The sequence below is a fragment of the Gymnoscopelus braueri genome (genome assembly GCF_963280865.1).
Source record: "Gymnoscopelus braueri genome assembly, chromosome: 9".
In the NCBI taxonomy this organism is placed as follows: Eukaryota; Metazoa; Chordata; class Actinopteri; order Myctophiformes; family Myctophidae; genus Gymnoscopelus; species Gymnoscopelus braueri.
This window is the reverse complement of record NC_137610.1, coordinates 9,064,582-9,089,209: the sequence shown is the minus strand read 5'-3', so window position 1 is coordinate 9,089,209 and position 24,628 is coordinate 9,064,582. Positions and strand designations below refer to the sequence as shown.

Genomic DNA, 24,628 nt, shown 5'->3' with positions numbered 1-24,628 from the left:
AATAGATGTTTAAAAAACGTTTTAACACATTTGGAAGGTATTCAGTGTGAGTGTGCAAAGAGGGATGGGGTGGTTATGGAGGTTAGTGTAGAGCTGTCAGAACTGGGTGCCTAGACAGAGGGGAGTAAGCGGGGTGGGTCTGGTCTAGAGTTTAGTGGGCCTAGGGTTCCCCTCAGGTGGGTAGAGGGGAGTATGGGGGTTACTGGATTGCTCCCTGGGCACTTGGAGCACAGAAGAGCAAAGTTAGGAGCCAAGGAGACCCTGAGCTTCTGATCTCCCCCATGTCCGATGTGCAAAACCTCCAACAGAAATGATACGCCATTTCAACGAAGACAGTTCTGCAAACGATACATGAAAGATAAACTTCTTTGCCAGATCTCACTCCAAGTGGCTTAGGGAGCCTGCGCTCTCCTCGTTCTCAGCTCCTCCAAAAGCAAATTAGCATTTGGGATGCAAACGATTTCTAAGCCACGGCACGCTGGAGGACGGAGTGAGGAGGAGGCAGAAATTAAGGTATTGGAATTTAGCTAATGCGTGAGGCTGAGAGGAGTGTCCCTATGTCGCCTGGCTCACTGGATAGTCCCACTGGTCCCAAGTGGACCTCCACGCTGGCTCCCGAGATAGGCACTCCCAAGATAGGCACTCTTGAGTTAGCATAGGTAGCCAGTGGTGGTGGTTGTAAGACCTCCACATGTTGCAAGACTGTGTCAGGCAGACAGTCGTGTCCCTATGTATGCTGGTCCCAAATGGACCTCCTGGCGGGTCCCATAGTGGTGGTTGTAAGACCTCCAAGTGGTGGTGCATGACTGTGTGTCAGGCAGACAAGGGTGTCTATGTCGGACTGGCTCACAGGAGAGTTGGTGGTGGCTGACCATTAATATTCCCAGGGGCCCCCAGTGACTTATCATTATGGCTCAGAGCGTCCTCTCCCCTCTCCAGAACAGCTCCAGAACAAAAAATTGGTGTATGCCGAAAGCAATGCTTGTTTGTTGGATAGCAGCAGGGACACAGCCCCTTATGGGCGTGGAGGTCGGTTAGATTGGAATTCTATGGGGAGACTGGAGCCCAGGGCGTCATGGGCTGTCCCCTATACGTACCTTCTTGCTGTTACAATTATCCAGAAAAAAAGATCAAGGTTCAAGCTTATTGCTAGCAGTACCAATCACAAAACAAAGACATGTGAAATTAATTTTGCACTAAAACCTCACACAACTACTCACAGGAATAAGGAGATGTTTGTGACAAGCTCATCTGAACCTTATCCACGCCACACTCCTCCACCACCCCTGCCTAGACACCCAGTAGAAGACACTAGATACATGTTGTAATAGCTCTGTACTGACTTGCACACCCTCTCTAGGCCCACAAGTGGCCATTTTTTCCTACTGAGTGTAGCGTTGTGAGCTTGTACATCGGCTATTTTCACAATGTTTGCCTCTTTCTTACCTAATATTTGAGATAATATATATATAGATAATATAGTCTTAAGAGTAATTAAATTGTAACTTTAGAAATGTGCAGATACCCACACTTATACTGTATGTTGGTTTGTTTACTGTTGAGTGAGAACAATGTTGCACATTAAGCTAACCATCTGGGGACCCCCCAAAATCATTTGGGGGACCCCCAGTTTGGGAACCAGACTTTACAAACAAATTGGTGAAGACATTTCTCTGTAAGGAATTTCTTCCAAGATTTGTGTAATATTCCCAGTCTATCACTTGGCAGCCATGTTTTTACAAATGTCACAGTTCCACCCAGTAATAATGAATGTATTACTTATTGGTATCCAAAGAAATTCACAGAATGTGAATTACATGTATAGGTGATGAATTCACCAATCCTGGGCATTATGGCGTGTAGAAAAGGGAGAAATGTCCAATTACATTGTTAAATATGCGTATAACCTTTTGCTTCAATATTTAATTGTACTTATAATCACTTGACTATAATGTATATATGCTAATTGGATTCCTAGATCACCAAAACATGGGGTTAGGCACCATAATTACTTGTGTAGGGCAAATAATGAAGGAGTAATGGTCTTTTAAGGAACTGGTGGCGGCCATCTTGGAAATTTGACATTTCTAATGATCAGATTTTGGTAGACTTTTGATATGTTATTAAGTACTCTCTAAATACAATATTCTTTCATCTTCTCAATCTGGTTTCCGTTCAAATCACTCTACAACTACTGCCCTATTAAAACTCACCAACGATATATATTCTTCATCTGGCAATAGCAAACTTACCGGTGCAATCTTCATTGACTTAACCAAAGCATTTGATTTGGTTGACCACTATCTCCTACTTGACAAGCTATATTCTATTGGTCTGTCTCGAAATGCTCTACTTTGGTTCAACTCCTATCTGCACAACAGAAAACATTGTGTTGTCATACAAGGCAGTAAATCAGACTTAGCAGTGCATGAACATGGTGTGCCTCAAGGCTCAACCCTAGGCCCACTTTTGTTTTCCATCTTCATCAATGATCTTCCGTCTATTTTTTCTGGTTGTAATGTCCAACTGTATGCAGACGACACAGTCATATACACATCACAAACTCACCTATTACAAATTCAGTCAACATTGCAATTAAACTTCAATCATCTGGAATCATGGCTCTCAGCTAATAAATTAATTATCAACAAAACTAAAACAAAAACAATGCTATTTGGGACTAATCAGAATATTAAATCTAAAACTACAAATCAACCATACAATATTTACTGTCGTGATGGGACTCAACTGGATAGAGTTGATCACATAAAATACCTAGGTCTCTGGCTTGATTCAGGGCTATCATTCAAATGTCATATTGATAACATAGTCAGGAAAATCAACTTCAGTACTGGTGTCCTATACCGTAATAGAAACTGCTTTACTTTTACAGTCAGAAAGAAACTTGTTCAACAACTTATACTTCCAATTCTCGATTATGCTGATGTAGTCTACCAGACTGCCCCCAAAACTAACCTTCTTCCTCTTAACACAATATACAACCGCTTATGTAGATTTATTCTTGGCTGTCCATATCTGACCCATCACTGCACCATGTATGAAAATCTCAACCTGCCATCTCCCACATCAAGAAGGCAGCAGCACTGGCTGCAGTTCATTTTTAAATGTATTCATTTTGATTATCCACAGTATCTTAAACAGCTTATGGAACCTTTCACTTCTAGACATCAACTAAGACATTGTTCACAGATTTACTTCAAAGTTCCAACTGCATCTACGTCAGTTGCCAAAAAATCTTTTATGTTTAAAGCTCCTTCTGAGTGGAACAACTTACCTGTTCATATTCGTTCAATAACATCTTTTCAATTGTTCAAAACTGCCCTGTCCTCTCACCTTGAGATTACCTGTTCATGTTTCGACTAATCATCATTGTAACTGATCTATGACGCAATGTTTCATATATGTGCTATGTGTACTGTTGTAGTTGTTGTTGTTGTTGTGTTATCGTTGTTTGTTTTTTGTCTTGTTTCTTGTTTTGTTTGTTTTGTCTGGTTGTTGTTGTCAGATGTGTCTGTAAAAAATACTTTGTCTTTCTGTATGAAGTGTATTGTGTAATTTGAGGACCCCCTCGAAAACGAGATGTTTCATCTCAAGGGGTTGCTCCTAATAAAGAAATTTCAGACAAGTACACCTGATACTACAATAAACCATTGAGAAACCTTTTGTTCCAATTTTTTGGGGGTCAAACCATATTTGCACCCGCCTAATAGCACACATACACAGACACTTGGTGCACATTCAAACACACTCTTGTTCTCTCTCTCTCTCTCTCTCTCTCTCACCCACACACACACACACACACACACACACACACACACACACACACACACACACTCACTCACTCACTCACACTCTCTCTCTCTCTCACTCACTCACTGCACACAGACTGTCCATGTGTGAATCAGGAGTCATTTGCATATGCCAGGGGTTGTATTCGTCACAAAGTTCTCAACTCTGCCTCAACCGCATGAATGAGGGAAACCAGGTGATCTGTATATGGAGGGAGAGAGAGAGAGAGAGAGAGAGAGAGAGAGAGAGAGAGAGAGAGAGAGAGAGAGAGAGAGAGAGAGAGAGAGAGAGAGAGAGAGAGAGAGAGAGAGAGAGAGAGAGAGAATGAGAGAGTTAGTGAGTGAGAGAGAGAGCATACACATGAGTGTGGGAATCTCATTATGAAATGACAAAATAGGATCATTCTTTAATGTTTTATAGAGTTTGCCAACTGAGACGTATTTCTTGTCGATATTTGTGGCCTGGACCTTATATGCATCGTGTATTTGACAATAGCCGGAAATCTGCTCCCTGGCACAAACTATTCTCCGAAGGGGCCTGCGGCCGAAATACATATTACTTTGAGGGTCCTTGACATTGAAAAGTTTGGGAACCACTGCACTAGGCCACCGCCTTTATGAGCAGGCTTAAAAAACAGACCTTTGTCCTTAAGCAGTTCAGGAAAGGCTTTTTTCCCCTCTCCCAGGGATAAATGACTAGACACCCAAAGGGTTGTTCATTAACATTGATATCCTGTTCTAAGAGTCTACAAAAAAAGTGTTAATGGAATGATGCATTACATTAGGGCAAAAGGTACTCTTGGGTTTAAAATGATTGACTGAGGCACCAGTTGATACAGGGCTTTTAGGAGAATGTGCTTTAATTTAATTTGTTGGAAACGCTCAAACAGGTCTACCTTTAGGCTAAAAGAGTTAACCCCACTATAGCGGTAGTTAGATAGAAAGGAAAGGACTTCAGTGATATCATTAGTCAGTTCTTTATATAGGATATATTCATTACCGTTTGTTGGGGTAGCTGTGTGTCCAACTGAGTGTCTTTTCTTGGATGCGTGTTTGCCCCGTCTGCATCTTTTTTTTTCTTGCGAAAACGACGTCCCCTGGGTGCCTGGACTGCACCCGGTCCACGGAGCGTAGGAGGAGGCTTTGATGCACCACTGGGCCGTTGAGTGGCTGTGGATTGAGGGGAGGCTGAGGCCGATTCTACACATGTCTTCTAAATCAGTGGTTCTCAAACCTTTTCATGTCAAGGACCCCCAAAATGTATATGTATTTGGTCGCCGACCCCCATCTCAAAATATGATGTTCCAGGGACCCCCAGAAGCAAAGGTTTGAGTTCAAAATGTTCGCTTTTAAACAATATATTTCACAAATTAAATCTACAAGCTCATAGTGCGGCACGAAGTGACGCGCCATGAGCTTGTTTATCTGCTATTTTTGAATAGCCAAAGAAATCTAAAATGACACACGGCAGAGACAGCGCTCCTGATGGCGAGAGTTGATTAATTACCTTTTCCTGTCATGAATCTGCATTATGGGATAATAGTATTCCCCCTCTTTAACACCACAATCATAAATAAAATGTTAGTATACATACAGTACAGGCATTTGTAGGTATAAAGTATTTTGTTGTTCTTCATACTCAAAACATGGTTACAATTTGTATGTACAGTATACAGTACATTACAGCAGTATCTTATTGCGACGTAGCTTTAGAGGTTGGCCCAGGCCAGCTGTACATTTATCCAAGCAGGCACTTGTGCTCCGACCATGTCTGGGCTCTGCTGACAGCACTGGACCCAGTCACACAGGATTAGACTGCCTCAGCAGACAGACACACACAGATATACTGCACACACTGTTATGGTCCGGCTCCCAGACCACAACAAAGAAGGGAAACAGGCAAGGGATAAATGCAAAAATTTATGATTTTATTAAATAGAATAAGTAATTTAAAGAGATAAAGCAAATGTCTCCAACAAAAACCTGGCAGGGAAACTAAACTGCCATACAAACTAAGTAGTCCTGTAGCAAGTCCTCAAAAAAGCCCTTAGTTTTTGAGATACCCCCACCCGAGTTAGAACAAAGCACAACCATGTTTTTTCTTATCTTTAGGGTCTCCCATTAATGAAATGGATTGTTGTGAAATTTTATTTTGGGGCAAAATTAGTTTTTTGGGCTATTCTTTAGAACTACCCCAATCTCTAAAAAAGGCAAATCCGAATAGGGCAAAGGTGACCAAAAATGCTATAACTTGAGAATGCTCACTCTTATCTTCATCAAATTTGCTGAGGTATGAACCAGGTGTCTACTCTACATCAGAATGTAATTTACATAAAGAAATACTGAAATATAGTCCTTTAAACATACCTTTAGTTTAGGCGGAAATTGTACTTTTGTAGTGAGTACTCCTCTACTTTCCCTCATTTAGAAAAAAAAACATACATTTATGTTAAATAAGCTGTTACTGCATATCCTAAGATGCTATTAAACAATAACCAGTGGTTGTGTGGAGAGATCTAGTACAGTTTTATTGCAAATGAGACTTCTTTAGACATACCCCTTCTCTGGAAATAAAACATAGGTGGGTGCAAATATGGTTTGACCCAAAAATAATTAGAACTATAGGTTTCTCAATGGTTTATTGTAGTATTAAGTATTAATGTTATTAAGTAACTTAATAACATATCAAAAGTTTACCAAAATCTGATCATTAGAAATGTCAAATTTCCAAGATGGCCGCCACCAGTTCCTTAAAAGCCCATTACTCCTTCATTATTTGCCCTACACAAGTAATTTTGGTGCCTAACCCCATGTTTTGGTGATCTAGGAATCCAATTAGCATATATAAATTATAGTCAAGTGATTTTATGTACAATTATATATTAAAGCAATTGGTTATAATCATATTTAACAATGTAATTTGACATTTCTCCCTTTTCTACATGCCATAATGCCCAGGATTGGTGAATTCATCAACAGTAGATATATCATATGTAATTCACATTCTGTTTTGTTTTTTATTTTGATACCAATAAGGAATAAATTAATTATTACTGGGTGGTACTGTGACATTTGTAAAAACATGGCTGCCAATGTGATAGACTGGCTATAAAGAATACATCACATGGATGCACCTGGGATGTATCATCAGTGTTGTAGCCTGGGGTCATAGGGTGTTTCGGGTCTCGCAACATACACCATCGCCCAGGTGACCCAGCCGGGGTTGATCAAGCCCCAACTTACATCCCAGGTAGCTACCCACGGTCAGTAAAGGGACTGAATCAAACAAACAATATGCTCTGTGTGGCCAGGTTGCCCAGGTGGAAGAGAAAGAAGCACTGGGAAAGGTGACTATTTTATAGTGATTGGAGGCTCTGGCCAGCTGCCTCCAATCCTTGATTGCCACCACTCTCCAACCAGGTCCCAGCACACTGAAAGGACCATGGCCCCGATTCATAAAGGGATTTACGACCATATTTTGTACCTACCGGCATTTAGGACGAATCCTACACCTGCAGTCGGATTCATAAAAGTTTTTTGGTCTGTGTTTTGTGCGTCAGGTGCGCACGTTCTCAGGTCAGCCCTGAGGCTGTCTTACCAGGGCTGAAATGTGCGTATGTCTTTAGAATGCTTTATTCTTCATGCCAAAATCAATTACAACAGTGGCAAACCTCAGATAAAATATATATGTGCCCAACATTTGTCAACACATATATATAAAAAATAACAAATAAAAATGTCAAACGATATATTGCTTGTAGCCTATGCATCATATAGACATGATGTAGATTCCACCGCTTTTTATTTATTTTCTAGGCTATCAGTTGCATTTAGAGTTGAATTTGCCAGTGGGCCATCTCAGCCAAAGTGTCACGTAATAATGAAAATAGGCTATGATGCCTTAATGAAACTGCGGAGGGACTGACGCACCTCTGTCCGTGCCGCGGTATTAATTTGTAGGCTAATAGTCTACTGTAGGCTACTCTACTGTATTTTGATCACATGAACACCACACACAACAGCCTAATAAATATTACCATCTGATGAGGAAACTAATAGTGGATGAAAGCTGTGTCCAGAAGATCTAATATTCCCCATTCTGACGTAGGACAGTGATATATTAATCAAAAATGCACTAATTTAATCAATAAGTAATCAATAAGCTCTGGTCCATAATCGGATAGCAGCGTTCCACTTGTATGCTGGATTTCATCATCTTTTTACCTTGGTAAAGGTGCGCAATGTTCATTAGAAAAGGCTTATATATATCCTTTCCACGTTTTATTAGCCTTTTATTTGGTAATGGGGTTAAACCTTGTAAACTTCTTTGTTCTCATTACACATGAGAGCATTTATTACGTGATCCGCTTCCAGACAGAACAGTAAGTTGTCAAGGCGATGCGAAGCCGCATCTGTTATCTTTAGACGAGGCGGAGTTGAACTTCAAACTTTCATCAGCGTTGCCAGATATAAGAGAAATAAGAGAAATAAGCAACCAGGTCTAGGAAAACAAGCCTAAAAGAAGCAACTGGCACTTAGGCCATTATAAGCACTTTAATTAAACCGTTGTGAGCTTGTAGATCTGCTATATTAAAAGAAAATGTTGTAATAAAATATGCAATATTTGGAAGATTTTTTTTTTTTTTTTTTGAACAAAGACGTTTATTTGCTTTCTGCAGAGAATATTCACAGCATACAAATGTTTTAAGCAAATAAACTAAAATAAAAACACAAAAAGACAGAAAGAAAAGACAAAACAGAAAAATACCACAATAAAAGAAAAACAAACAGGACAATTCGGCAAACATATTAAGAAACAGATTAAATCAGATTTAAATAATTAGATATCAGGACATTCACTCGGAGATCAAATATAACTAGTTACAGCACAAAAACAAATACAAAAATAAAACAAAACAAAAATATCATGACATGACATATAGTACATAGTAACATAGGCTTTCATATAGGCAGATTAAAGTATCCAATAACTGGGGCCCACTTTTTTAGAAACGCATCGTACTTCATCTGGAGCTTTGCAGTAATTTTTTCCATAGTATACATTTTCAATATCCTCTCATGCCACTGACTGGTCGTAGGTGGTAAAGGTTTCAGCCAGGATAGAGTAATCATTTTTCTCGCAATCAACAAAAGAATATGTAGGATATAAACCTTCTGTATGTCCACCAGCCCCTCCGGAACCACTCCAATAATATACATTTTTGGGTCTAATGGTAAGTCTATGTTAAGAATAGCTTGGACTTCTGTGCGTATTCCCTTCCAGTAACTCTCCAATTTAGGGCAATCCCAAAACACATGGGTATGGTCCCCAATCTGCTTGCAGTCCCTCCAACATAATTCTGTAGTATTTACATCAAATTTGGAAACCATGAGGGGAGTTCTGAAATATCTCATTTTTGTTTTCCAATTGAATTCTTTCCACAATGGGCTGTTTGTGATTCTGTGACCTCCTTCACAAGCCCTTACCCACTCCTCATCTTCTATTATCACTGTCATTTCCAGTTCCCATTTCGATTTAATCTCTAATGTGTTCCCTGATACTATGGACTGCAAACAGTTGTATATTTGAGATATAATTTTTTTCCCTTTTTTTTCCTCCGTTATCCTAATTAAAAACAGCTCCAAAGGGGTTGGTGGTTGTCTCAAAATCTCCCAATCCTTATGTGACAGCAGATAGCTTCTCACCTGTAAGTATTTGTAAAAGTCTTTTGTATCCAAACCAAATCTATCCTGTAACTGTTTAAACGATTTAATGGAATTCCCCTCAAGCAACTGGTGAATTGTAACAAGACCTTTCTCCGTCCACACTCTGAAACCCGAGTCCAGTTTGCTTGGTAGAAAATCCTCATTCCTATCTATTCTAGTGGCTCTCGATATTGATAGGGACAGCTTCAATTTCTTTCTTACCAAAGACCAGACTTTATACGTGCAACTCATCCATTCATTATTTAACTTGAGATTATTCCATTTTTTAAGCTCCAAAGAAGGCAATGACTCAAGAGGTACCTGTGGACATGAATTTCTCTCCAAATCTAGCCAATTAGTATCTTTATCTTGTCTTATCCATTCCACCAGTCCACTCAATTGAGCCGCCCAATAATAATGTCTTAAATTTGGAAGATTAAGCCCCCCTTGATCTTTTGGGTAGCCTAGCATTTTCCATTTAATCCTTGGTTTCCTCTTTTGCCATATGAAAGCCGACATCATCTTATCTAGTGACTTAAACACTGAGGCCGGGATCGGGACAGGCAAAGCCTGGAAAAGAAACAATAATCTAGGGAGAATATTCATCCTGACTGTCTCAATTCTACCAATTAGTGAAAGCGGGAGAATCTCCCACCGTGCCAAATCTAATTTTAATTGATCTATTAATTTACCGTAATTTGCTTTATATAATTTTGAGGTGTCTGACGTTATCAAATACTTGAAACCATGGGGCGACCAATTAAATGAGACCCTCCCCGCCAAATGAGATGGAAACTCCCCAACCAGCATCATAGCCTCCGATTTTGTTTCATTGACCTTGTAACCAGACACTATCCCAAACTCATCCAAGCAGTCCATGACTATTGGGATGGACTTTGAGGGGTCACTGATATACAAAATGACATCATCTGCATATAACGATATGACATGTCGATTAGGTCCGTTTGATATCCCGGATATGTTAGGATTTCCCCTTATTAATTCTGCTAATACTTCTATATTTATTGCAAACAGCAACGGAGACAGTGGGCAACCCTGTCTTGCGCCTCTGCTCAGCCCAAATTGTTCAGATGTATAACCGTTAACTCTAACTTTGGATACTGGACCAGAATACAAAACCTTAATCCAATCAATAAAAATTGAATGAAATCCCATTTTTCCCAATGCATGTTCCAAGTACAGCCAATCTAGTCTATCAAACGCTTTCTCCGCATCCAGACTAAGCAACATCGATGTTTGTTTACTCCTACGGGCTATAGACATTATGTTCAAAGTTCTCCTAATATTATGTATTCCCTGTCGTCCAGGCATGAAGCCTGTCTGATCAGGATTTATTATCTTGGTAATGCACTTCTGTATTCTCTTAGCCATGATAGAGCTCAATATCTTCACATCATTGCATAATAGGCTTATAGGCCTATATGAGACACAGAAAGTAGGGTCCTTGCCTTCCTTATGGATCACAGTAATGATCGCCTCTGACCAACATTTAGGGGGGTCCTTTTCTCCAAGAGCATAGTTAAATACCCTCTGTAAAAGGGGGATGATCTCCTTCCCAAAACATTTGTAAAATTCCCCTGAGTATCCGTCTACACCAGGAGATTTATTATTTTTTAATGTTTTTATTACTTCTTCAATTTCCTCCATTGAAATTGGGTCTACCATAAATTGTGAATCTTCTTCGCTTAATTTAGGTAAATTGATTTTTTCCATAAGAGCTTTAATTTTATCTTCCTTGTTTTCAACCATTGGAGATTCATATAATTTTTTGTAAAATGTAGAAAAAGCCTTAGCAATATCATTAGGATGTGAGACCAAATTGTTGGAGCCCGGGTCCACCACCTTTGACACTGTCCTTCCTGCCTGTGCCTTACGCAATTGAAATGCTAATAAACGACTCGCCCTGTTACCGGCTTCATAATATTTTTGACTTGTGAACCGTAGTGCACCTTCTGCCTTATATGTCAGTAAATCATTAAGCTCCCTTCTGCATTGGTCTAGCGTTCCCAAAACCTTCTTGCTGCCTGAATTTTTATGTTCCCTTTCCAATTTTTTTATACTATTTTCCAATTGTACTTGTTTTTTCTCTCTTTCCTTTTTTAGGCCCGAGGAGATAGCAATTATCTTACCTCTTATTACCGCTTTTGCCGCCCCCCACAAAATGGACGGGGAGACTTCTCCATTATCGTTTAGTTCCAAGTAATTTTGTATTTCCTCTTTAATTTTTTGAACCACCTCAGGATTGTTCAATAAGGAAACATTAAGTCTCCAGTATCTAGGGCGCGCACCTGAGTCCACATTCACGGACATTACCACTGGGCTATGGTCTGAGATAGTTATGGGTTCAATATGACAGCTCATTACTTTATGTGCATCCTGTTTAGAGACACAGAACATGTCGATACGGGAGTGACTACCATGTACCCTGGAAAAAAAAGTAAAATCCCTCTCCCTTGGATGTTTCAGTCGCCAAATGTCTACTAGCCCCAATTCCTCTATCATGCCACACAGAGCTGCTGTTTTTTGTGATTTTGGGCTGACCACCGATGGCTTCTTATCAATCTGCTGATTCACGACTGCGTTGTAGTCGCCTCCTGAAATAATCATTCCTTTCGCATTGTCAGCCAGCAGTGACGCAACATCCCTGAAGAAGCTGGGGTCTTCTTCGTTTGGAGCATATAAATTCAAAATAGTCAGATATGTATCCCCTATTGTACCAACCACCAAAATGACCCGGCCTTTTTTATCATCATATATTTTTTCTGGTACAAAACACACCGCTTTGTGACACAATATTGCCACTCCCCTTTTTTTCCCTTTATCATATGATGCACTAAAAACCTGACCAACCCATTCCCTTTTTAGTTTCTGGTGTTCTTTGTCGTCTAAATGTGTCTCCTGTAGCAACGCTATTGAACAATTTAGTCTCTTCAGCTGACTAAGAATTTTCTTTCTTTTTATGGGGTTATTAATCCCTTTTACATTGTATGTAATAAAATTCAAATTACTCATATTTTGTCTTATTTATCCTAATTAACACCCTGGTATATTCTACACAATCCCCTTCATATCCGACCATCTTGCTTTGCCATGCATAAAAAATAAGATCGGTTCCAAGTATCTGTCCTGTCCTCAAAAGTTTGCCGAAAAACATAAAACAAAATTGAAAACACAAAACATAGAGAAAAGGCCTCTTAAAGTAGAAGGCCTCGACAAAAACCCATAGGACGCTCCTTCCAAAAACAAAAAACACACAACAAAAACCACCCATGGAGCATCCTGGGCAGAGGGCTTTCACCCCCTGAAAAGGTTGCACAAAGTGCAGATGCAACGGAACTCCACCCCATGTCCCCCTTGTCGCGTTGCTTAGTTTGCATTACTCCTAGAGCATGCTTCCACCCTCCCCTCCCACCAAAGCCCCTTCAAATCAAGTGAAAATTAGGGGAAGTGAGGAACACTCCACTCCCTCTCGCCCCCCCCCCCCCCACCCTCTTGAAGGGCCAACCCTAGTAGGCTCTAAATTCAACTTAAATATATAGCCCCCCCCCACCCCCTTGTCCGGCAGGTATAGAGATGATATGATGTCGAAATACAAATAATATACTAGCTTCCACGCCATGCTTCAATATATACACTCCCTCATCTGTCCCCCCTTATGTACAAACTATAAGTTGAAAGTGAAAAATAACCCATCAGACCCCAACATCAGCATGGATGAAAAGGCTCCGGCCGAGAAGGGCGGGCCGGCGGGCCCACAACGCACCAGGCCACGACACGCCACGGGCCCACCGATCAACCCCCCCCCACCAAAGCCCCCCACCCCATAGTACAAAGCAGAAAAATATATATATTAGCACTGGACCCTAAGGGACTCCAGTAACCCACATGGGATCCGAATGGGCCCTCTCCCCCCAACCCATTCCCCACATGTACAGACTACAGAAGTGGTCAAATGTAGAAATTAAGAAAATAAAATAGCCCCGAAGCCAAACTGAAATATATTCACCCCCTCACCTGCTCCCCCCCCCTCTCTGGGAGACAAGACCCTAATAAAAATAACTCTAATTTAACCATCAAGATCCCGTGTCAGCACTGCGGGGAAAGCCCCGGCCGAAAATAACAGATCGACAAGCCCAACGGGCATGCCGACCAACCACCCCGGCCACAGCCTCCCCACTACAATATCAAACAACACAACAACGCAAAAAATAAATAAAGACACCGTCCCTGATACCAGGGGGGCCCCAATTACCTATATGGGTCCACATGATCAAACCTAAATGTAAAAGTCCCTCTCCCAACCCCCACCCCTCCACATTCCCCCCCTCCCCCGGAAGGCAAAACCATTATGTATATAAACCCCACCACAACAGCACAACAAAATTCAGTCCAATAACCCATAACGGGGTCCAAGCGATCACACTTAAACGTGTAGGATCCTACCTACCCACCCCCCCCCCCCTCTGTCTTGGCATGTACCAAAATGTTAGGAATGAAGAATAAACAAATAAAATAATAAAGTAACAACGAAGTCAGGCTTCAGTATAAACACACTTTCCTCTGCCACCCGCCCCCCCTCCACCCCAACCCTGAAGGAGGCCTAAAACACAAGCTAACTTTTTTGTATGCTCTTCATTTGCTCTCTAATGTCTCCCCTATCCCCCTCCCTCCCCCTCTGGGAGGCACAACCAGAATATAAACAAACCTTAGACTAAACATACTTATATTAGGCCCCCCTTCACCCGGCAGGTACAGATGTAAATTTAAAAAAAAAAAAATAGTGCGTACACCTACTTATACACATACCTATATATGCCTACACACATATACGCATACAATAAAAAAATTAAAAAGAAACAGCCTTAAAGTCAAACTTCAGTATAAATGCACTTTCATCTGCCTGCCTGCCTACCCCCCCCCCCCCCCCCGAAAAAGCAGAGTATTCCCCCCACCCCCATGTCCTATGCTAAACTATGCCCTTTACATAACTTTTCATACTACTAACAAATGGTCCAATTTTATCAGTGTCCGATCAGACAACTTACTGTCCTCCTAGATGTTCACGGATGAGATTCAGTCTCGCCAGTTAACTCAAGGTCCTTTTTAATGTCCACAGATGAGATGCAATGTTGTCGGTTACTTTGTTTGTACGACTGTGTCTTCATGAATGAGGGATTCGACATCCACCAGATTCAGCGCGCTGCCTTTCTTTTTCTCTCTTTGCGTCTTCCATCCGTCCCTTGGCAGCAGCACCCTGTCGAGTAGATCTCGTTCCTCCACATCGATGTCAATTCCAATCTTCTCCAGCGTGGCTTGCGCATCCAGTAAGGAGGGGAAGACCTTCTCTCCGGTGTCCAAAAAGATCTTTATTTGGGCCGGATAGATTGTTTTGGCTTTAATATTCTTGTCTTTCAGTTTTTTAATCACTTCCCACACACTTTTCCTCTTTTTTTGTAGGCTTTGTGAGTAGTCATTATCCAAAAAGACTCTTTTCCCCTCAAACTCGATGTTCCCTTGTGACCACGCTTGTTGCAAGATTGTTTGTTTCACGCCTTGGTCTAGGAATCGCACAATTATGGACCTCGTGGTGCAGACGGATCTCTTGGTTTGGGGCCGGCCGAGCGATGGGCCCTAACCACCCGTACGATTAGCTCCTCTTCCAAATCCAAATTAGCAATCAGGAAATCCTTAATAAAGCCAGCCATATCATCCTTTTCTGCACCCTCCTTTACCCCGTACAGTCTTAAATTGTGACGTCGCAGATTATTCTCCAAAGAATCGCATTTAGAAGCCAGGCTAGCCTCTCTCTTCAGCAAGTAAGCTAGGGCCCTGCCATGTAGCATGCTTCTGTCTTCTGTATCGCTCACTCTTTGTTCTGCTACGGTGACTCTCTCGTCCAACTTGTCCATCCGTTGTTTTATTTCAGCCATGGAGGCCTCCAGTCTGTTCAGCGAGGTTTTTGTGTCCTTATAATTGTCATTATTCTCCTGTCGGAGCTTTCTTATCTCCGTTAGCATCTCAGACTCCCCACCGATACCGCCGGCAGCCATGGCTTGCGTTGGTCCTGTTAGCTTTAGCTGAGTTAGCTTTAGCTGCCTTGTGTTTGGACGCGGTCCTGTCTCTTCCTTGTTTCCACTGATAGAATCCTTCTTCTTCGATTTCTTATCTCCCAACATTCTTTAGTGACCATGTCAATACGTTTCCTTCATCATTTGTTAGTTTTTACATACTTTATAGGGCTATTTTAGAAGGGCTCGGCGGAGCTTGAGATTCAAGCGTCTGTCTTGGCCATGACGTCACCGGAACCAAAATGACTTATATTTAACGTGTGGGTTTCTACAGAAAAAATTGAGCGTGGGGACAGAGAAAGATGGGTTCTGGAGGAGGGGAAGCCAAAGCAAACAGCAGCTTTATTCATTCTGGAAGATTTTTTAAACATTCTAACAACACAAATCTGCCTCCAGCTGGCACAAAACATTTTCAGATGGGGCTTATAGGGATAAATTAGCCTACATATTAACTTGGGGGTCCATGACATAAAAATATTTGAGAATCACCGGTTAAAACAATTGAACAATTGTGAAGCAAGCCCAAATAACCAACTACACTTTAGAAACAAGCCCAAAAAAACGCAGTCCCCACAGCTACCAATATTTACAAGCAACTTTACAGAAAAATAAGCCCAAATTCGCTTATAATAAGCGGACATGGCAACGCTGTTTAGCACGGTTCAGCACGGTGACGTTGAAGTTGGATGCTGTTGGATGCAGCCTTCCAGAGTAATCATCACACACCTGGGCATACGCACTGGTCGTACGCACGTCTCTGTGATATACGAACCCTTTTGGGAATTGCACATCCGTTTGTGACTACCAAACTACGACCTCCTTTACGAACTTTATTTACCCCATATTTACGACCCTCATTATGAATCGGGGCCATTGAGATTAGCAACTTGCACACAAACCCTGACATAGGCCATGGGGCCGTCACAACCCCCACTAACTGCTTCAAAGGTACCTGTTGCTGAGAGGGGTGTGGGCTACGGCTTAATATAGATGTGAGCAGGAGCTAGGGGAGGTTGGGTTTTGGGGTATTTGTAAGTAGGCCTATCACTGTATTTGTATGTTAAAAAGTGTATTTTCAGTAACTGCTGTAGGTTTGGTCAGGGTTCCTGTTGGGACCCTGTCTTGAAGTGGGGGGGTGTGACGGCCCCATGGCCTATGTCAGGGTTTGTGTGCAAGTTGCTAATCTCAATGTCCTCACACATACTGTATATGCATACACAGAGTCTACACACACACACACACACACGCACACGCACACGCACACGCACACGCACACGCACACACACACACACACACACACACACACACACACACACACACACACACACACACTATTATACAACACACATTCATACACATACAAACACAAACCACTTACACCTGATAAAAATAATATATAGCCTTGCTACCCCAGATCAACATATTCTCACAAAAAAGAGAATCCTCTTTTTTTGTGTTTTTGTGTTTTTGTTTAAAGAAAGGATAATGATAATCAGCCTGTTAGAGGAAGGAGAGATGATGATCAAATAACTTAACTGTTAATTGTTAGGTTATGGCTGCTAGATCTGGCCGATCTACACGGTCATGGCTTTTTTATGTTTTGGCCCCACAGTGGTGGAATGAACTCCCCACTGATGTCATGACAGCAGAGTCGCTGCCCATCTTTCGCCGCAGGCTGAAAACCCACCTCTTCAGGAAACACTACCCTTCCTCTTTGCCTGGCCTACTTGTTGTCAATTAGTTGTACGAGCTCTTGTCTTATTGGATCTTGTTTATTCGATACACTTATTTGTTTTAGCTTTTGCTCATTAGCTTTTCCAATTTTGTCTCATCTGTTTAAGAAAGTAGGTAGCTGATATATTGCACTTTTACCTTAGCACTAGGTATACTCTTAGTTGCTTGTTTTAGTAGAGAATGCACTTAAGACTTCTGGTGATTAGTAGTTTCGTTCCCTACCTATGTTGAATGCACTTATTGTAAGTCGCTTTGGATAAAAGCGTCTGCTAAATGACTGTAATGTAATGTAATGCTAGTGCTAGCATAATGTACTGTCAGTGAAGTAGAGATGCTAACTTGAGATGTGGTTAGAGTCTCAGAGATTCATAGAAATGTGCTTCAAGCAATGTGCATATTAACTTTAATGTAATATTAGGAATTAGGGAAATAACTAGCTTTGCTCTAGATTGATTCGAAAGTTAATTGGTCTCATGTACTCTACGCCTATTTAGTGTGTTATTGACAATAATTACTTGATTCATGGAACATTATTATTTGAGTATCATCATATTTTGCATAATGGTCCATTATGATTATTAGTCAAATGTAAATTCACAAAGATGATCAGGTTAACAACAGAGTTTAGGGGTTCTGTTTTACAACCAACCACGTGGCAGCTGTTTTATGTTTTATGGAAAATGGATGTTCCTTTTGCTAATTCAGTGTACAAGCCTGGGAAGAGTAGGTTATGCACATGCACTGTGTAAAAAGGCTTGTCACCGACACTGAGTTTTGTCTTACCTTCTTACATTAAAGGGATAGTTAGAACTGGAAAGCAATTGGAAAGCAATTAAAAGTGTACAACTAGGATGACCACCCGTCCTGCATTTTGCCAAAGTCCCAGACAGTACTGTTTGCTAACTGCCCTATAGCTTCTGATGCTTTGTTGCAGCTTGTGTTAATTGTCTCCGCCAGGCCGAAAGGCATGGCCAGAGAGTATGTTTTACCCCCTGTCCGTCCGTCCGTCCGTGTGTCCGTCCGTGTGTGTGTCCGTCTGTGAACAGCTAATCTCCGGCACCGTTGGCCCGAACGCTGCGAAACTGTGCACACACACTCCCTGGATGCCAATTCAGAACCTCTGCCTCAAATTTTTCACATGGGCCTGTAATAGCGCCACCAGGAGGCCGATTTGTGCAAAACAATTTTTTTTATATCACTCCTACAGATTTTATCCAAACGTCATGCAAATCGGTACACAGTATCTCTATAGTCATGTGATCAACACGGATCTGTTCGATTTCCCATATTCCATCCTCATTGGCTAAGGTTGGCCTTCAAAATTGGCAGGATTGGTCCGTTTCAAACAAAATGCCTCAAATCATGAACGCAGCTTGCGATTTCCGTGAAATTTCACAAACACATTCCCACTAGGCCAAGGAAGAAATGACACCCTTTTCACATTGGCCTGTTATAGTGCCACCAGCAGGTCTAATTTAGCAAAACACATTTTTGGAACAAAATGCCTCAAATCATTAATGCAGTGTCCGATTGCCGTGAACGACCTAAGAATAAATGGCACCCTTTTCACATTGGCCTATTATAGCGCCACCAGGAGGCCACAATAACTTACCTGACCTGGCGGAGACCTGTGCTCCGAGGAGCACTTTTTCTAGTTTTAGAATGGAATGTCTGTGTCCCACACTTAAGGCCTGGTTGGCCAAAGGGTGGTCTGTGAACACTCTTCTCTGTGGGCGGCCAACTGCCTTGAACGGTTGGGTAGAGAGAGAGAGAGAGAGGGAGAGGGAGAGGGAGAGGGAGAGGGAGAGGGAGAGGGAGATTCACAGCAGCAACAACAATAATAATAACAATAACAATAATAACAGTCCACAGCCATAATCCATGGAAGAGTCGTGGTGGCAACCCCATCATGAGGCCCCAGTTCTACTCATCATCAATATAATGAATAGAAGGAGTTCGTGCACATGTGCGGGGATAGACAAGCGTCCTGAGCGAAGGGAATACATTCTGTAGCTATTTGTAGGACTCTTATTGATGTATTGCTTTCCCCCGCACAACACGCAGACACCATGTGTCATCCAGCGACTCATCACAAGATAAAAGCCCATACATTACATTCACACAGCTGAGCTCAGGCAAGTTGCACACACACCTGCTATATACAGCAAGGGATCAAAAAAGAGACAACCACCTCTTTTTGATCTACCAGATCTGATCTACCATTGATCTACCAAATGCACAGATTGGGCTATTGAGGTGATCAGTTGAGTTGATCAAAAACAGACATTATTAATCATTATTGTTTCATGTGCATACAACTTCTCTCCCCAGTGAGTCATCATTTATTGTACTCTTATTATTCATATAACATTATTGACTCATTCTTTGTTATGTTTTACTATATTGACTTATTCTATGCTTGTATTATTCGTATTAGAATTGTTGTTATTCTTTATTATTTCTTTGTCATTGTTGTTATGGCTGCTACAATTTCTAGGAACCAAAGCCAAAGCATTTTACCCCATAGTATCTGTATATAAGATGTACAATAAAAATGTATCTTGAATGTTCAATCTGGAACATAGTAGTATAGCACATGCAGGCTGGCAACCAGAAAAGGGAATTACTACTTCTCTTGCCTGGATACTTTGAACTCGCTTGATACAAATACAAATAAATATAAAAGGTTTTTATTTATTTACATTTTTTATCAAATAAAATATACACGGTCAAGGAAGTAATTCCCCAATTTCCCGATATTATCTAATTACAGTACATATCATAGTACCATATCATAACCTGTACAAAAACATCCTCAGTGAATGCTTTTGAGAGAATCTGGCTAACATCAAGGACAGCCAAAGGGTGGCACTGCTTCTCAGAGTTAGTGAAGGTTATCACTTAGAAGGAATGGGTAGAATGAGTTGAAATCAACTGTCTTACTGATAAGGTGCATTTTTAAGATGGTTCCCAAAGGAGGACTTTCAAAATGCTATAAGACATGGCATTCATACAAAACATGTTTTGTGTTGCATGGTTTTGTTGGTGGCTGTGTGCGTGTGCGTGTGCGTGCGTGTGTCCTACTGACAAGCTGCATGTACAGTAGAGAATAATAACTGCTGTATCCGGTTTTCATTTCCCAATTACTCTACAGTAATTACATTCAGTTACCGTCAAATAATGATCATACATCTACACAGTGAGTCTAGTGCAGTGGTTCTCAACGTTTTTTGGCTCAGGTCACCCCTGAAAATAACTTTTTCATCCACGGCACCCCTGAATTACAATTTTACTTTACAGCACCTTACATTTATGTCATATTGACATTACGGTACGTAAATTATGTAAATATTTCCCCCTAAGATACCGTATGTCACAAGGAAAACTTATATATCCGAATATCCGTTTCCCTTATAGGACAGATTAAAAATAACTTTATGCTTGACGTTTAAGCACTTGAACTCACTCATCCATATAATGGCCTGACACTTCACTACATTATTCAGTCTGAAAGCCCTCTCAGTTCAGCCGTTTTCTGAGATGGGGGCGTGGCCAAAGTGGGACTCTCAAGGATTAACTGGCTAGAAATAGGTGGTCAAAGGTCAAAGGTCAAGGTCACTGTGACCTCACAAAACAATGAATTTCCTTCAAAGCCTTCACTACAGTACATATCGTTGCTGTCCGCCAGAAACCAGCTAACTCAATTTTTCCGCTTTTGCATATTTTTTTTTTACATAAATCAGTGCTATTGAACACCCTTTACATCTGTGTGTTGATTAAAAAAATATTGAATCAATGAAAAGTATGAAAAAGTGCTTCTGCCAAAACCAGCTGAGCCCACCAAAGGGGGGTGGAGTTAGCTGTTTTTTTCTGACTCCACCCCCTTTTGACCTCCAACCTCATTGTGAGCTTGGAGGTCCATTTAGCTGTACTTGTACGTGTATCATTTCCTGAAAAATGAACTTTTTCAGGAACAGTTAGCTGTTTTTTTCTGACTCCACCCCCTTTTGACCTCCAACCTCATTGTGAGCTTGGAGGTCCATTTAGCTGTACTTGTACGTGTATCATTTCCTGAAAAATGAACATTTTGGAGTTAGCTGGTTGCTGTCGGACAGCAGAGGTATAGTATATGAGAGGTAGTTATTGGCTGTTTTTCGCAGGACAACAACGAATGCCTGGTTGCAGCTGCCTTACAGCAGCCAACATGCTCACTATTAATGTCCATGTCCATACTGACCCAAGCCCCCTGAACACTTCAAAGAGGGAGGCAAACCACAGGAGATTGAGCTGTCACCATGTGTCAGATGCCTGCAGATACAGCGAAGGCTGCATGAATGAAAATGAAAGTCAACAAAATGCCATTTTAGTGCCAACTGATTGCCTTGCTGGGTCCTTGCCAGTGTCCCCTTGCAAAAAAATATATATATTCTCTTCCTCAGTGGCACTTGAATGTCAATAGGAAAGACTCTTCAGCATGTCCACTACACACTCACATCCTCCTCATATAGTCCACACAGCACAGTCCCCACCAGCACTGCTCTCTCTCACATACACATACACATACACATACACATACACATACACATACACATACACATACACATACACATACACATACACATACACATACACATACACATACACATACACATACATATACATACACACATACACACACACACCCCTCTAAAGTCTGTTTCCGCTTTGCCACCCCCATTCTTCAGCCCTGATAGCTCAGTGCTACTTCCTCCCTTCCAGCTCCTTGTCAAATATCATGGCAGCGCGAGGCAGAGTTGTAGTGACATTTAATTAGGAGAGTTTTTCCTCTGCTCTTGGACCTCTGAGAGAGAACACGCCCTCAGGCCACACTCTGGGTCATTGTCTGTTTCACTATTAACTACTTAATCAATGTCTTCCCCTCTTTCTCTCCTTCGTCTCTCTGTCTCTGTCCCCTTTATTTCTAAACCCGTTTCTCTTTCTGCCTCCGTTTTTCTCTCTCTTCCCTCTCCATAACATTCTCTCTCTCTCTCCCCCCTCCCTCTGTACTCGCTCTGTCCCCTGTCTAATTATCTCCTTTATTTCTGTCTCTTCTCGTCTTTTTTCCCACTCTCCCCATCTCTTGCTCACTTTCTCCCTCTCTTGTTCTTTTATTCAACAGTCTGTGTGCTATACACTCAAGGAATAGCCAACAGGGAGTGGAGAGAGGTGAGTACAGCAGAGAAGCTGGGGGGGGGCATTTTAATTAATTTAACACAAACCACAGTCGCCTGTAAAATGTGCACAGTGTTTTGCCGTAAAATCGAATGTAATTTCCTGAAGCTGGTTTGTCATCTTTTGTGACGCACGAGATCAAGGTAGTTCAGCTAGTGTCACCATAACAATTCAATAACATCACCATGAAGAAGTTATTGATATTTGCCCCAGAGGAAAATTCTACATTGAAACCCAGGAAAGGCAGTGATAAATCTTTTATTGAATTAAATTAAGAATAATTAAATATTTTAGCTCAAAATATCAGCGATTAATCTCCGCATGAATATATATATTGAACAATGAATACCGGCAGGGGGCACGGTGGCGCAGTCGGTAGCGCTGTCGCCTCACAGCTAGAAGGTCCTGGGATCCATTCCCATCGGGGACGCTGTGGGCGCTGGGAGCGTGTCTTCTCCTCCGTGTCATCAGCGCCCATACCCTAGGTGGGGTTGGCGAAAGGGCCTACTCTGTGTGGAGTTTGCATGTTTTCCTCGTGTCTCCTAGCGGGTAGTTAATACCCTCACAAAAACATGCAGTAATCCTGGTCGCTATACTGCCTCCCCCTGGTCAGCCAGGGCGCCTGACGGAGGGGAATGGAACTGGTTGGAATAACGTGTTCCTTCCACGCGCTACGTCCTGCCGGGGAAACTCCCCCCTGTCAGGTGACAAGAAGGTCAGTTGGCTCTCATGCATTGAAGGAGGCATGAGCTCGGCCCTGGGCTCCCTAGGCTGGTGGGGGGAGTGTAGCGCCCAGGATCACTTGGCACCGGGTGAAAAAGGGTTACAAAATTGAATTGTCATTATATTTCATTTAACCACTTAAACCCTCAATACTTTGTAAACTTGACCTTTGGCTCTGTACTTGGTCTGCTCTTTCCTCTACACCAAACCTCTTCGCCGCAAATAGCAGACTACAAGCTCACAATGTGTTGTGTTGTGACCACATTGTGAGCTTGTAGATCTGCTATTTTTGGCAATTGTTCCTCCCAGAATAGGGATGCTAGAGTTCAAGTGGTTAATTTGTCCTGTTAACAAATACATGGAACACAGGTTTTGTATTATGTATGTGGAATGAGTGTTGAATGGAACCATTGTTTAAATGTCTCTCCTCTGTCTTATGTTCTTCTAGTTTGGAAGAACAGAGGTCATAGACAACACTCTGAACCCAGACTTCGTCCGCAAATTCATTCTCGACTACTTTTTTGAAGAGAGACAGAATCTACGCTTTGACCTGTAAGTAAACAGATAGCCTATACCTGTTGGTGTGTGAGTGGGGGCCGCTTTTTTGGGTGAATTTATGTCTGCTCATGTTTATGTGTGCGTACACTTATAATTCGTAACGTGTCCATTTATCCAGCACACCAGTAGTGCAATCGTCTCCAAACTTTGCACAAACTTTGCACAAAGGCCAGCTTTCATGCTTTTAAGTGTCGTAATGTTTTTTACATTTTGATTCAAACTGAAATTCTGCCCCTGATTTTGCCCATTGGGGGGGGGGGCGGCCCTACTGCACATATGTGCACCAGTGAAACCTATACACTTAACGACCAGTAGGTGGCAGGCAGTAATGCAACACTAAGGATGCAAGCTGCCGTTAAAATCCAAACAAGAAGAAGAAGAAACCGTGCACATGAGTCGTGGTCAGAGAGGCACGTTGGAGTTTTATAAACGGACATTGGACATAACTTTCAAACATTCTTTTCACTTTTTGAGACGGGCGCGCTACAGAAACAGCAACATGTTCAACATTTTCCGTGTGTGTGTGCGTGCACGCACTCACGCACTGTGCATGGACACAGCATAACTACAAAGAATGTGACATGAGCAAAACTTTGTCACACGCAGGCAACCCCGTCCCCACAGTAAACTAAAGAGCAGCTACACGTTGCACAAGTTGCAGTGTTTTCTTTAAAAAAAAAATGTATCTGTGTATCGCTCTCTCGTGTGGAAGTGCGTCTGTGACCCCTTGCCGAGCATGTTTCAGCGCATTAGTTTCTGCCAAGATGACTCGAGTCGAGGAGACAAGCATAAATGACT

The 24,628-nt window shown here is 41.7% G+C and overlaps 1 protein-coding gene across 1 annotated transcript in view; it reads left to right on the top strand.

Moving 5' to 3' along the window:
* LOC308092567 (copine-8-like) overlaps positions 1-24,628 on the top strand; it is a gene marked incomplete at both ends in the record, with an annotated part of 128,471 nt that overhangs the window by 27,148 nt on the left and 76,695 nt on the right. The window contains 2 exon segments of the mRNA XM_080438542.1: positions 22,497-22,543; positions 23,721-23,824. Coding sequence (XP_080294668.1) covers positions 22,497-22,543; positions 23,721-23,824 — 151 coding nt within the window.